Genomic DNA, 15,791 nt, shown 5'->3' with positions numbered 1-15,791 from the left:
CCTGACAAGTGTTTTTTGAATCTGTGCATTTAAACTTGATACCTTTGCTTCTTTATAGATAGGTAGATAGTTGTGAGAAAAAAATGACCAAGATTTAGCACTAGATTTCCCTTCCCAACAGTGTGTCTGGCAGAGTCACACAGGACTTTCATTTTCTCTCCTCCAGTTGGTTCCAACTGGGGTCTTTGGAGGGACATGGGGATTCAGGCTCCTTTAAAGTAACCCACTTAGGTTCCTCACGACTTGGCCTGACATGACTGCCTAACTTCTAGAAGCCATGCTAAGCCTTATGTGTCCCCACACCCTCCCTCTTGTTGACATACCACGCCATCTTCAGCCCCAACCCTGAAACCTTAACGTCCAGTACCCTCCATAGTGTCTACTTAAGTAGTAAATCACTTCTACTCATGCATGTTTTCAGCTGTGATGTATACATATACATTCGCATCTTCTTGAGTATGCATACACCCAAAACCAAAAAATTGCCATCAAGTCGATTGCGACTCATAGCGAGTCTGTAGGACAGAGTAGAACTGCCCCATAGAGTTTCCAAGGAACGCCTGCTGGATTCGAACCGCTGACCTTTTGGTTAGCAGCCATAGCACTAAACCACTATGCCACCAGGGTTCCCACATGCATACACCATCCTGTAATATTTCTGGCACAGAGATTGCATAGAAAAATAAGAATTTTAGTTTGTGTATTAATGCTGAAGGAGCCCTGGTGGCATAGTGGTTAAAGCACTCAGCTCCTAACTGAAAAGTTGTTGGTTCAAACCTATCAGCGGCTCCTCGGGAGAAAGACGTAGCAGCCTGCCTCCATAAAGATTTACAGACTTGGAAACTCTATGGGTCAGTTCTCCTTTGTCCTGTAGGGTCGCTATGAGTCGGAGTTGACTAGATGGCAGTGGGGTTTTTTTTTTTGTGTGTGTGTGTGGTTAATTTTTAGACAGTTTATGCCATTATCAGCATGTCTTACTTTTTATATTGGTATAGATACTGTTCGCTTTTCACCCATAAAGCCCCCTTTCCCTATTTCACCTGTGCTAATTTTAAACCACATAAAGCTTCCACGCCCGCACAGTCCACTAGTGGAACATTCAGGCACCTGTACAGACAACCACCCTGTTCATGTTAACTGCACTCTTGCTTCCAGGCATCAGGGTTAAGTATTCTGAGATTTTGAAATAGTGTCAAAAATCTTCTTTCACATCTACAGTTAAAGATAAGATTCAGGTAATTAATTATTCAGAGGCTTATGCAAATTAAATATATTTTATAGATGGGTATGCTTTTTTCCTGTTAACGTATTCAATATCTTCCTATTTTGAGGATATAATAAAAATTCTAGTTCATGTTCAGAATTAGTTTACTTAAAAGAATAGGTTTTTTTTTTTTTAATTAAACAGCTAAAATAATAATGTTCTAAAATAGTATATCATTGAACTTAGAAATAAGAAAATACTAGTATTACTCATCCGGGGAAAAAAAAAGTCCCTGATGAACACTCTCTGCCAAGCCCTTTGAAGGATGCAATTCAGCAACTCGTTTAATCCTCAGAATAGTTTTATCATATAGATATTATTTTCATTTTACGGATTAGGAAATTGAAGCTCAGAGAGGTTATGTAACTTGTCCAGAGCGATATAGGAAAAACGTGCTATGAATCTGTCTCACCACACAACATCTCCTGATGTCACTGAGCCAGCAATCTAGTGTAAGGTAGTGCTTCTCAGACTTTATTCTGCATAGGAATCTCCTGGTGTTCTTATTAAAATGTGGATTTTGATTTGGTAGTTCTGGGATGTGGCCTGAAAGTCTGCATTTCTAACAAGCTCCCAGCTGATACCTAATTCATGAATTGAATTTTGGGTAGCAAGGTCTATAAGACGTTGCTTTCCTCAGCGTCCTCTTCCATTGCTTCTCTGCCTTTGCTTTCTTTTCTTTTCTCTTTCCAGCCTTCAAATACCTTTTCAAAATTTCCTAACAGGAATGACCCATAAACATCAACCAGTTTATTAGTGATTCTCAAAAGAATGTACAGAATTAAATTGACTCGGAAAACAGTTAATTAATGGGGGATTCCTTTGTGTACTATTCAAAAAGGAAGAAAGATTTTTTTCAAAACTATTGAACGTTGTTGGGTTTTGTTGTTTGTCTTAATTGCTACTTAACCACAGTATCCCTTCAGCTGTCTTAAAGCTTCACGTACATTGAACAGTGTCAGATAATTCAGACTTCATTGAACTCTGGTATTACCTAGGGATTTCCCATTCTTTTTAAAGTAAAGACAAAAAGAAAGCCCACTTGAGTAAATTGATTCAGATTTTGTCTTGCTCTTCGTGCTCTGTGAGGCAAAGGAAATCACTCAGCATTCTCTAAGCACCCACAGTGCATGAGGCATTAGGTTCTATGATCCTGAGCCCTTCTGAAAGTCATGGTCACAAACCAAGAAGGAAGATCCACTCTAAAAGCTGCAGTATTTCTTGGGGCCACCGCAGACCGTATTTACCACTGCATGGCTGCCATTTTTGCCTTGTTACAGCAAGATGTGTCCATAGTTTCATTGATAAGTGAACCCAAGGAAACTATTCTGTATTAACATGTATTTGGGAGCAATCACAAACGTTAAGAATTAAGATTGGAATTATGTACGTACTAAAATTATTGCCTTTCTAGGAGTTTTTCCTTTACTATAACTTGATAATTACAATTATTTGGGGGGAAAAAAAGAAAAGCCACACTTTATATACTACTACAATGCCATTAACATGGTGTGTATTCATTTTTCACGGTTCTCAATTCTTCTTTGCCAGTTGCCCTTAACTGTTTCATGGGAGCTGACAAAGAGATAACATTGTCCTGGGAGCTGTCCACCTTACCCACTTCATGTGTTGTAAGAAGAGTGCGCTTAATATGTGGATCCATTGATTGAGGCAAGGAGCCCATGTAGAATATGAAGATTTGTGTCTCTCACTGTTAGCTCACTGTATGTTCACTTGCTCACTCCTTCATTCCTTCCATTCTTAGTCTAGCATCATACAGATCAGAGTTTACAAACGCATTTCCTGCTGAGGCCAGTCAGACAACAGAAATGAGCAAGGTAGGTTAGGCTTAAGAGATGGTAGGAAGTGGTAGAGCCTGAAGGCAGCTGGAGAGCTTACACACGGCTTGTCAAAGGAGGCCACTGCTGGCCCCAGCCTGTTGTTGCCATGTATCCAGATCACCAAGTATCTAAAGAGGAGCCACCCTGCTTTGTGTGTGTGTACACGTGCACATGCGTATGTGGAATTTTAAAATATTGGCGTGTACTGCACAAGCCAACTCAGAAATTTAGCTGCCAGGTTTTAAACTCAAAATAGAATATTGGATAAAGTGACCTCATGTTCTCTTCAGGCCCTCAAATTCTATGACATTACCTTGTCTTTGCAAGAAATCTGGAAGGTCAGTGTGTTTTTCTTGTTTGAATGCAGTCTTTCCTTCCCTGTTCTGAAATAAAAACAATAATTTTATTTTGTGTAGTGCGTCATGATTTATAAAGTGCTTTTCATAGTTAGGTATTTCATGTTTTTATTTACTATCTCTCTGATTGTACTTAACCATTTAAATTTCAGATTAGTTGATTTAGGTATCTGTATGTCACGCAAAATCTAAAAACTCTTTCACCAAGGATTAGCTTATTTATATTCTTAAAATCTGTCTTCTTTGCTTTGCATTCAGTAATTGCCTTTGTTTCCCTGCCATTTCTTCCATTCTTTTATATTGTCATAAATACCCTCCCATGCTGCAATACCCAATAGAGAAATGTAGATCAACGCTCAGCCTCACCCCAGAACCCCGTATCCTCAAATGAATCATTTAATAAATATATTTTTTGTTGTCGTTATTGTTGGTCTTGTTGTTATACTACTTTATTACAGGCGATTCCTTATCTTCTGTGCCAGAATTGCTTGTGTGATTCTGTATATGTGTGTGTGTGTGTTCCTTTTATTAATTATTTTTTAAATAGTAAATTGCCATGTGTGGTATAATAACTTAAATATCTTTATGATATGGAAAAAGGTAGAAGCAGTTACCTATGTATTTTTAATAAAATGATGGGAGTCTTTCCCTTTTGTCTATTTTGTGACTTCTAAGTCATTTGTGTAACTTTTATAAGAAAGTAAATGTGTTTGGAAATAATGTTCCCTCTTTATTTGTAAGCTCATTAAATCCTCTCCTTGCTGTCATAAAATACTATAAAAATAGAATTTCTTTCCTTATTCTCATTCTGGTCTTTTATATTATAGAAGTCACAACTCCTTATTTTTTAGCTGACTTTTTATCTGGAAAAATTTCAAACCTATAGAAAAGATGCAAAGATAGAAAAATGACTATCCACATACTCTTTACCTTGATTTACCACTTATTCACATTTTGTTGTAATTATTGCTCTCTCTCAGACTTTCTCAGTGTGTTGTGTATTTGCTGGACCAAGAGAGTTATTATGAATTTTAAAAACTTAAGTTGAAATGAAAATGCAAATTATTTAGCAGATAGAAACTTCAGGAGGTGGTGCCTAGTGTATAAAACCAAAAACCAAACCCGTTGCCGTCAAGTTGATCCCCACTCATAGCAACCCTATAGGTCAGAGTAGAACTGTCCCATAGTTTCCAAGGAGTGCCTGGTGGATTTGAACTGCCTATCTTTTGGTTAGCAGCCAAGCTCTTAACCACCTAGCACTTAACCACTAGGGCACCAGGCTAGCAAGACCTAAATGTCCTTGATAACTTTTTCTAAAGTGCTGCCTTTCATTTCTGCATGGGTCCTACTGAGCACCAGTATTCATATGGATATGTATTGGCACTTATCTAGAATATGGAGCTTCTAGAACAAAGTCCTATTTTAGGAATGAATTCTCATGATTTTATTATGTATTTGGACTGTTAACCAAAAACCAGAGCGAAGTCCTCCAAAATGTCAAGTGTTATTAACTGGAGAGTAAGTTCTAATAAAAAAAGTGTAACTCAATTTAGTGACTTGGAAAACATTATAATAATAAGCTTTCTATATCTTCACTGTATGAATAATCTTAATCTACTACAGTGTTCTGGAATCTGCCTCCGGTTTAGTTGAGTAGTGTTGTGTAATGATTGACAATGAAATCAGATAGTCTATAAATTGAAATATTGGCTCCACTATGTACTGTGTGACCTTGGATAAGTTATTAAGCCTCTCTGTGATTCTGCTTCCTCATTAGTAAACTGGGGATGGTAGCAGTATACATGAAAAAGATATTTATGATTGATATAATTCATGGCACATAGTAAACTTTTAATAAGTTATTAATAATGTTTTCATTCTCATTACCTCTTTCAGGTCCTTGGTTATTGCTGGAACATCCAACTGGTCTTCATGACTCTTGCCTCTTCTCATTCTACTTTTTTTTATTTCTATTTTCGCACTCAGGCGAGAGGTTCAAAAAAATTAGCTTCATATTATGTGAAAATCTACCTTTGACTCAAGGCCAAGAATGGGCTTTAAACTCCTTCCCTTCATCAGTAGGGCCTGAGCCTGCCCCAGCTAGCACGCCTCTCCAGTCAGTAACCTGACTATGATGTTTCACTGTTCAGAATCATCCATCATTCCCACCCCATACAAATAATGATAAAATGTTTGCCATTAGTTGAAATACGTAGTTATTTGCCAGATACTGTTATGTGCATTACATTTCTTATTTTATGTATTTATTTGATTCTTCACAACCACATGAGTTAAATATTGTTATCCATCTCTGATTTACAAATAAGGAACTGAGGCTCAGAACCATTAAGTGACTTCCTGCTCAAAGTAACCCTATTAGAAAGTGGTCAACTTGGGAATTGAATCTAGGCCTGTACTTTTACAGTGTTAAGCTACTCTGCCTTTTCAGTCTTATATTGAAGTTCTTGGTTATCTAGGTTAACACTCTCCTACCTCAGTTCTTTCTCTAATTTGCCACATACACATCTGTGCTTTAATCCCTCCCTGAGCGTACAATGTCCTTTGAAATCTTTTGCCCCCCCCCCCTTTTTTTTGGCTGTTCTCTTTGTCTGGATTATATGTTTCCCGCCTTTGCATTTACATACATGCTGCTTATCCTTTATGATCCTTTTCAGATACCACATCCCCTATAAAGCCTTTCTTGATTCTACTCACTCCTACTGTAATTGTTCAAATTTGTGTATTAGTAATTTGGAGAATAGTCACTTTTAAAGTCTTTTGTGCCATTGTATTATTAGTTCTTTGAATGCAGAGACCTTATCAGTTTTCATCTCTGTATCATTAAATACAAAAATAGGGCTTAGTAATGTTGATGATGATTGCTATTTATTAAGTACCTCATCTGTACCACTTACTATGCTAGGTGCTTTATATACATTGTCTCAGCTTCACAGACTTCAGGAGGCATATTCTTAGGACCTTTGTCTACCAAACTAGAAATTGGAATAGCTGACATTCATGACTTTCTCCACAGTTGTTAGGAAAGGATGGGGCCAAGGTCACAGTTCGGTCCATCAGATTCCCCCCACCCCCCAAAAAAATTCTTTGCACATAGTAGATATCCAGGAAATATTTGTTACATTCCACTGTTCTTGTACCCCCCTTTTGCCTTTCTTGATATATAAAAGATGCTCTTTGGTAAAAGTAACAACTGGCTTTGTAAATTTAGGAAATGCTTAAGCCACTGTCCACAACATTTTATACTTTCTTCATAATGAATTCTTTTATTTGATATAAATTACCATAAAATTTGACAGATTTATTATTGAATACATACTAAGAGACATATTCGATGACATATTCAATGACTATAGAATTTTGTTCTTAGATGTTTTTAAAAAATTTTTTGAAGTCTCCTTAAGGGCATGGATTTTAGTTTAAGGTAGGTTAGTCTGGCACTCAGTCTAGGTGATTTATTGTTGGAAGGCTCATAAGAACGTGGTTACAACAAAATCTTCTGTATAATTCAGTGGCTTAGCATGGATCTCTAGGGCTTAGCGGGAGTGAGATTTCTATGTGGATAATCTGTTAAAAGCCATTGAAAGTGATTCCTTGACATCATCATCAAATAAGTTGTTTCCCTGGAATGGCCTGTTTGGGATTACAAGAGAGGAGATTCCAAATAGTTGTACAAAATGTTTTCGACTCTGACTCCTTTTAGATTCTGCAGTTATGTAATTACGAATCATTCATATTTGATCTTAGGGAAGTATAAAATTTGATATTCTAACCCTATATTGAAATTCTAATCACAGTGAAAAGGCAGTATACTGTTGTGGAAAGAACATGGGCTTTGGCGTCATACTTCATTGTCAGTTATAGATATTTGTGGGCATATTATATCACACCCCTAAAGCCTATTTCCTCATCTATAAAATAGAATTTATAGTACCTTCTTTGCTTGGTTATTACCAACTAGTAATAGTATATATAAAATTTCTAGAATGGTGCTTGGTACTATTGGTATCATTAGTAGAAATAAACTTTGAATTCAGAAACATAAATTACTAGCTAAGGGACTTACTGGTTAATGATTTTTTAAATTTCAATATGATACTCATTTTAATATGATATTTTAAAAATACATTCATTTTACATAAGTTTTAAATACCTAATATATAAGTTTTAAATAACTAATAATATGCCATTTAAGACCTAAATTTTTCCTCTCAAGAGGAAAATAATAGTCATCCAACAAACAAATATTTAGGTCAATGACTGTATTTGATTACTGGGGGTTGGGGGGGACTTACGAGTTTATGTCTAACCCTTGACTTTGACTTACAGAGAAGAGCTAGTTTCTTCTGAGGACCTGCTAGAGTGGCTGAGGCCTTTCTGTGCGGATGACAACTTACCCGTGAGGCCCCGCATCCGTGTGCTGCAGATCGTAGAGCAGTCCTTCCATCTGACTGAGGAGGATGGCAAGCTCCTTGTGTTCTTTAGGACAGAGGCCATTCTCAAAGCTGCTTGGCCCCAGCGACAGGTAAGGGAATGCCTGATTGATTGGTTATTATGTATTTTCCTATTAACAATAATTAGCCGTCATTTCTAAGTTACTTCAAACTACTTTCGAGTGTATAATCAGCCTGGTAATTCAGACTTTTCCAATAGGTCTGTCAGTGTAGCTGTAGGCATACATCGTTTTATTGCACTTTGCAGATACTGCATTTTTTACAAATTAAAGATTTGTGGCAACTCTGTGTCGAGCAGGAAACCCTGGTGGTGTAGTGGTTAAGTGCTATGGCTGCTAACCAAGAGGTCAGCAGTTCAAATCCACCAGGCTCTCCTTGGAAACTCTATGGGAAGTTCTACTCTGTCCTATAGGGTCGCTATGAGTTGGAATCGACTTGACGGCGGTGGGTTCTGTGTCGAGCAAGTCTATTGGCGCCATTTTCCCTACAGCATGTGCTCATTTTCTGTCTCTGTGTCACATTTTGGTAATTCTCGCAATATTTCAAACTTTTTCATAATTATTATGTCTTTTTTTTTTTTTAATTAATTTTTATTAAGCTTCAAGTGAACATTTACCATTCCAATCAGTCTGTCACATGTAGGTTTACATACATCATACTCCCTTCTCCCACTTGCTCTCCCCCTATTGAGTCAGCCCTTTCAGTCTCTTGTTTCGTGCCAGTTTTGCCGTCTTCCCTCTCTCTCTATCTTCCCATCCCCCCTCCAGTCAAGAGTTGCCAACACACTCTCCAGTGTCCACCTAATTTAATTGGCTCAGTCTTCATCAGCATCTCTCTCCCCCCCGCTGACCAGTCCTTTTCATGCCTGATGAGTTGTCTTCGGGGATGGTTCCTGTCCTGTGCCATCAGAAGTTCTGGGGAGCATTGTCTCTGGGATTCCTCTAGTTGCATTCATATCATTAGGTGTGGTCTTTTTATGAGAATTTGGGGTCTGTATCCCATTGGCCTCCTGCTCCCTCAGGAGTTGTCTGTTGTGCTCCCTAGCAGGGCAGACATCGATTGTGGCCGGGCACCAACTAGTTCTTCTGGTCTCAGGATAATGTAGGTCTCTGGTTCATGTGGCCCTTTCTGTCTCTTGGGTTCTTAGTTGTCGTGTGGCCTTGGTGTTCTTCCTTTGCCTTTGCTCCAGGTGGGTTGAGACCAATTGATGTATCTTAGATGGCCGCTTGTTGGCATTTAGGACCCCAGGCGCCACCATTCAAAGTGGGATGCAGAATGTTTTCATAATAGAATTATTTTGCCCATTGACTTAGAAGTCTCCTCAAACCATGTTCCCCAGACCCCAGCCCCTGCTCCGCTGACCTTTGAAGCTTTCATTTTATCCTGGAAACCTCTTTGCTTTTAGTCCAGTCCAATTAGGCTGACCTTCCTTGTCTTGAGTGTTGTCTTTCCCTTCACCCAAAGCAGTTCTTATCTACTGATTGATCAATAAAAAGCCCTCTCCCTCCCTCCCTCCCTCGCTCCCTCCCTCCCCGCTTTGTAACCACAAAAGTATGTGTTCTTCTCCATTTTTTCTATTTCTCAAGATCTTATAGTAGTGGTCTTATACAATATTTGTCCTTTTGCAACTGACTCATTTCGCTCAGCATAATGTCTTCCAGATTCCTCCATGTTATGAAATGTTTCAGAGATTCGTCACTGTTCTTTATCGATGCGTAGTATTCCATTGTGTGAATATACCACAATTTATTTACCCATTCGTCCGTTGATGGACATCTTGGTTGCTTCCAGCTTTTTGCTATTGTAAACAGAGCTGCAATAAACATGGGTGTGCATATGTCTGTTTGTGTGAAGGCTCTTGTATCTCTAGGGTATATTCCTAGGAGTGGGATTTCTGGGTTGTATGGTAGTTCTATTTCTAACTGTTTAAGATAACGCCAGATGGATTTCCAAAGTGGTTGTACCATTTTACAATCCCACCAGCAGTGTATGAGAGTTCCAATCTCTCCGCAGCCTCTCCAACGTTTATTATTTTGTGTTTTTTGGATTAATGCCAGTCTAGTTGGTGTGAGATGGAATCTCATGGTAGTTTTAATTTGCATTTCTCTAATGGCTAATGATCGGGAGCATTTTCTCATGTATCTGTTGGCTGCCTGAATATCTTCTTTAGTGAAATGTGTGTTCATATCCTTTGCCCACTTCTTGATTGGGTTGCTTGTCTTTTTGTGGTTGAGTTTTGACAGAATCATGTAGATTTTAGAGATCAGGCGCTGGTCTGAGATGTCATTCATAATTATTATGTCTTTTATGGTGATCTGTGATCAGTGGTCTTTGATGTTAGTATTATAGTTGTTTGGGGGCACCACAAACTGCACCCATATAAGACAGCAAACTTAATAAATATTGTGTGCGTTCTGGCTGTGCCACCAACCAGCTGTTCTCCCATCTCTCTCTCTCTCCTCGAGCATCCTGTTCCCTGGGACACAACAATATTGAAATTAAGCCAATGGATAAACCCTACAATGACCTGTAAGTGTTCAAGTGAAAGGAAGAGTTACATGTCTCTCATTTCAGATCAAAAGCTAGAAATGATTAAGCTTAGTGACCAAGGCATGTCGAAAGCTGAGATAGGCCAAAAGCTAGGCATCTTGTACCAAACAGTTAGCCGAGTTGTGAATGCAAAGGAAAAGTTCTTGAAGGAAGTTAAAAGTGCTACTCCAGTGAACACATGAGTGATAAGAAAATGATACAGCCTTATTGCTGATATGGAGAAAGTTTTAGTGGTCTGAATACAAGATCAAACCAGCCACAACATTCCCTTGAGCCAAAGCATTATCCAGAGCAGGACCCTAACTCTCTTCAATTCTGTGAAGGGTGAGAGAGGTGATGAAGATGCAGAAGAAAAGTTTGAAGCTAGCAAAGGTTGGTTGATGAGGCTGAGGTAAGAAGCCGTCTCCATAATATAGAAGTGCCAGGTGAAGCAGCAAGTGCTGATGTTGAAGCTGCAGCAAGTTCTCCAGAAGGTCTAGCTGAGATCATTGATGAAGGGGCTGCACTGAACAGCAGATGTTCAGTGCAGATGAAACAGCCTTGTACTGGAAGAAGGTGCATCTAGGACTCTCACAGCTAGAGAGGAGAAGTCAGCACCTGGCTTCAAAGGACAGGCTGACTCTCTTGTTAGGGGCTAACGCAGCTGGTGACTTTAAGTTGAAACCAGTGCTCATTTACCATTCTAAAAATCCTAGGGCCCTTAAGAATTATGCTAAATTTACTCTACCTGTGCTCTATAAATGGAACAACAAAGCCTGGATGACAGCACATCTGTTTACAAAATGGTTTACTGAATATTTTAAGCCCACTGTTGAGACCTACTGCTTAGAAAAAGGATTCCTTTAAGAAATATTACTGCTCATTGACACTGTACCTGGTCACCCAAGAGCTCTGATGGAGATGTACAAGGAGGTTAATGTTGTTTTCATACCTGCTAACACAATATCCATTCTGCAGCCCATGGATCCAGGGCTAATTTCAATTTTCAAGTCTTATTATATAAGAAATACATTTCATAGGGCTATAGCTGCCATAGCTAGTAATTCCTCCAATGGATCTGAGCAAAGTAAATTGAAAACCTTCTGAAAAGGATTCATCATTTGTCATGGATTGAATTGTGTCCCCTCAAAATATCTGTCAACTTGGCTAGGTCACGATTCTCAGTATTGTATGATTGTCCACCCTTTTGTCATCTGATGGGGTTTCCCTATGTGTTGCAAATCCTGTTTCTATGATGTTCACGAGATGGGATTAGAGGCAGTTATGTAAAGTCATTGTAGAAGCTTAGTGTACATTTTAAGCCAATCTCTTTTGAGATATAAAAGCAGAAGTGAGCAGAGAGACATGGGAACCTCATACCACCAAGAAAGCAGTGCCAGAAGCAGAGTGCATTCTTTGGACTTGGGGCCTCTGCGCTTGAGAAGATCCTTGACCAGGTGAAGATTGACAGCAAGGATCTTTGTCCAGAGCTGACAGAGAGAGAAATCCATCCTCTGGAGCCAACATCCTGGATTTGGACTTGTAGCCTACTAGACTGTGAGGCAATAAATTTCTCTTTGTTAAAGCTGTCCGCTGAACAAAGTGGGAGACCTAATACCACCTGATTTTATGAGCCCAAGAGACAGAAAGGGCCACATAAACCAGAGACTACATCAGCCTGAGACCGGAAGAACTAGATGGTGCCCGGCTACCACTGATGACTGCCCTGACAGGGAAAACAACAGAGAATCCCTGATGGAGCAGGAGAACAGTGGGATGCAGACCTCAAATTCTCGTAAAAAGACCAGACTTAGTGGTCTGCCTGAGACTAGAGGGCCCCTGGATGTCTTTGTTAGCCCAAGACTGGAACTATTCCCGAATCCAACTCCTCAGACAGGGATTGGACTGGATGATAAGACAGAAAATGATACCAGGGAGGAGTGAGCTTCTTGGCTCAAGTAGACACATGAGACTGGGGAGAACACTTGTCTGGAGGTAAGATGAGAAGGCAGAGGGGCATAGGAACTGGTTGAATGGATACGGGGAATACAGGGTTGAGAGGAAGAATGTGCTATCTCATCAGGGGGAGAGCAGCTAGGAATACGTAGCAAGGTGTGTATAAGTTTTTGTATAAGAGACTGATGTGATTTGTAAACTTTCACTTAAAGCACAATTAAAAAAAAAAAAAGCTGTCTACTTGTGGTATTACTGTTATAGCAGCCCTAGATGACCAAGACACCATTCTAGGTGCCATTAAGAACATTTGTGATTCATGGGAGGAGGTTAAAATACCAACATTAACAGGAATGTGGAAGAAGTTGATTGCAACCCTCATAGATGACTTTGAGGGGTTTAAGACTTGAGTGGAGTAACTGCAGATGTGGTAGAAATATTAAGAAACCTGGAATTAGGAGTAGAACCTGAAGATGTGACTGAATTGCTGTAATCTGTTGATAAAACTGAGCAAAGCAAGTGGTTTCTTGAGATGGAATCTACTCCTGCTGAGGGTGCTGTGGACAACATTGAAATGACAACAAAGGATTTAGAGTATTACATAAATTTAGTTAATAAAGCAGCAGCACAGTTTGAGAGGATTGACTCCAATTTTGAAAGAAGGTCTAGTGTGGATAAAATGCTATCAAAAGCATGCTACAGAGAAATCTTTCATGAAAGGAAGAGTCAGTCAATGTGGCAAACTTCACTGTTGTCTTTTTATAAGAAATTGCCACAGTCACCCCATCCTTCTGCAACCAACACCCTGATCAGCCAGCAGCCATCAACATAAAGGCAAGACCCTCCATTAGCAGAAAGATAACGACTTGCTGAAGGCTTAGATCATGGTTAGCATTTTTTAACAATAAAGTGTGTTTTAATTAAGGTATGTGCATTGTTTTTTAGACATAATACTGTTGCACATTCAATAGACTACAGTATAGTGTAAACATAGCTTTTATAGGCACTGGGAAACCAAAAAATTTTTGCGACTCGCTTTATTGCATTGGTTGGAACCTAACCTGCAGTATCTCCAAGGTATGCCTTTATTTAGTAATTGAGTAAGTACAACCAAGTTTATTTTACTTTTCCATATGTTTGAACTTGCATATGCACAGTAGATGATGTCACACTCACTTAACATTTATGTATCACTTTTCACAGGATGTATGATAGTCAGGATTTTTCACCGTCTCAATTAATTTTGGTGGCTCATTATTTTCCCAGAGAAGTGCAGATCTGAAGAGAAATGCAGTAAGCAGTGTAGCTAATTCATTTCTTTCATGCTCTGCCCAGGTACTAAAATTGCCTTTCATGTACCTACATAGACATAATGTAGCAGAGATACGGGATTTTAGTCTTTCCGTACCATCCTTCAATGCTCACTCAGTCCGTCTCCTCTCTGGAACCTTCCCTGACTTCTTGAAAATTTTAAAGCCCTAGAGAACCTCTTAACCATCTTTTGGATTTCTTTAAGTATGCTATGCACATACTCAGAGCTTCAATGCTTGTTGATTGAGTAAATGAGAATGCTAATTCCTAGCATTGGAGTTTGGCTGAAATTCTAAATTGGTGTTTCCTGTGGATATAGGAATCCGCAACCTCAATAAAGTGCATTCGCACGCACAGCAGGCCAGCATGTCAATAACAGTTACAAAACAGAATTTCTCAGATAATCTAATCTGCAAGAGTTTTCTGAAGTCTGACTCCAACTTAATTTACCTCTAATTTTAAAACTCTGCTTTATAATTTATATTTATGTCTTTATTAATACATAATAAGAACAATGAAATTTTTTTTAATGAATCAAACATTAAGATTATCTTGGGACTCATCTCAGAGCACTTTTATATCTATCGTCCTCAATTTTCCTCTGTAAGATGCATAGATAAATATTATCGTTTTTTTTTTTTTTTTTTTACTCTTCAGAGTTAGAGAAATTGAAATCCAATAAAAATGAACTTATTAAAGATTCTCTAGTTACAAAATTGCTAAAATGGGAAAAAAAAAAGTCATTAATATCTGAATAATACTCTTATTAAAGCACTGTGACCTTACCCTGGTATTTCTCAACAACTTGCCTAAAATTATATCAAGAGACTGCAAATAGCGTTTTTTAAAAAACAAAGTATGAACACAAATGCAATAGGCTATAAAATATATTCAAGGTACCTGGCGTAGTAGAAGTTAAAGGTTTTCTTTTTTCAGCAAACACGAAGTTTCATCTAACCTCTCTGAGGTAAGCATTCCATTAGGTCACATTATTTTTGCCATATGGAACTTAAGGTTCTGACTCTCATCTGGAAGTAAATATATGTTACTACTGTTATGTACTTTCCTGACAGAACCTCCATTTTTTAAATTCTCAAACTTGCTCAATTTCATCTTTCCTGATGACTGGAGTCTGACAGGACAACGAGGGTAGTTTTCTTTGGTTGGAGGCCACACTTCATGTTATGTCAAACATATGTATTGAAACTATTATGAAACAACATGGAAACTGGGAAGGGGGGAAACAACCATCTTATATGCTGTATGGAAACACTAGAATGGAGACTTTGATATTCGGATCTAGACCCTTCAGAAATAATACAAGCTTCTTTCAAGCTTCTCTCAATGTTCCAGTTACTCAAAGAACAAGTTGCAGCTTTTACAGAATTTAATGATTTCTGAATATTTTTTGAGATTTTTATTTCTTTATAGCTTTATTTTTATTTATTTATAGCTTTATTTTTCCCATAATCAGAATTTAAGGCAGCTAAGTTTTTTTTTTTTTTTAAGACTTCGTTCAAAAAAAGACTTTGTTACTCACAGCAACCCTATAGGACACAGTGGAACTGCCCCAGATGGTTTCCAAGAAGCAGCTGATAGATTCAACTGCAGATCTTTTGGTTATCAGCTGAGCTCTTAACCACCAGGGCTTCAGACTATAGTGGCTTAATTATCCTATTTATTTATAGTCTCTAAAAGATAAATGAGTGATTGTCTCGTCCTCCACCTTCTTTAGCAATTAAGTATTTCATGTCATCCTGGAAATGCTGATTCAAATCTATTTTGGAGGGCAAGCACATTTCATGGAGAACTTGATCTCATTAATTGTAAATATAGTCTTGCTACTTGGAAAATGAATGCAGAAAAAGTGTGATTTCAGAATGGAAGCACCAACAACTTCTGGAATGTGACAGGACTATGCCCATAATTTAAATTTGAAATAGTCTTCTTTACTGTTTTTCAAAACGTGTTATTTAAATGAGTTTAGACTTGAAAGCAGAGAATACCACAAAGATGTTTACCTGTGTTTTATTGACTATGCAAAGACATTTGACTGTGTGGATCA

The 15,791-nt window shown here is 38.3% G+C and overlaps 1 protein-coding gene across 9 annotated transcripts in view; it reads left to right on the top strand.

Annotated features, from left to right (window-relative positions):
* NBAS (NBAS subunit of NRZ tethering complex) overlaps positions 1 to 15,791 on the top strand; it is a 449,992-nt gene that overhangs the window by 358,860 nt on the left and 75,341 nt on the right. For all 9 annotated transcript variants that reach the window (XM_064295047.1, XM_064295045.1, XM_064295049.1 and 6 more), the window contains one exon: positions 7,809 to 8,004. In XM_064295047.1, the coding sequence (XP_064151117.1) occupies positions 7,809 to 8,004 (196 nt within the window). The remainder of the gene's footprint in view (positions 1 to 7,808; positions 8,005 to 15,791) is intronic.

The sequence above is a fragment of the Loxodonta africana genome, chromosome 12 (genome assembly GCF_030014295.1).
Source record: "Loxodonta africana isolate mLoxAfr1 chromosome 12, mLoxAfr1.hap2, whole genome shotgun sequence".
NCBI classification, from domain to species: domain Eukaryota; kingdom Metazoa; phylum Chordata; class Mammalia; order Proboscidea; family Elephantidae; genus Loxodonta; species Loxodonta africana.
This window is presented reverse-complemented; position numbering and strand designations above follow the sequence as displayed.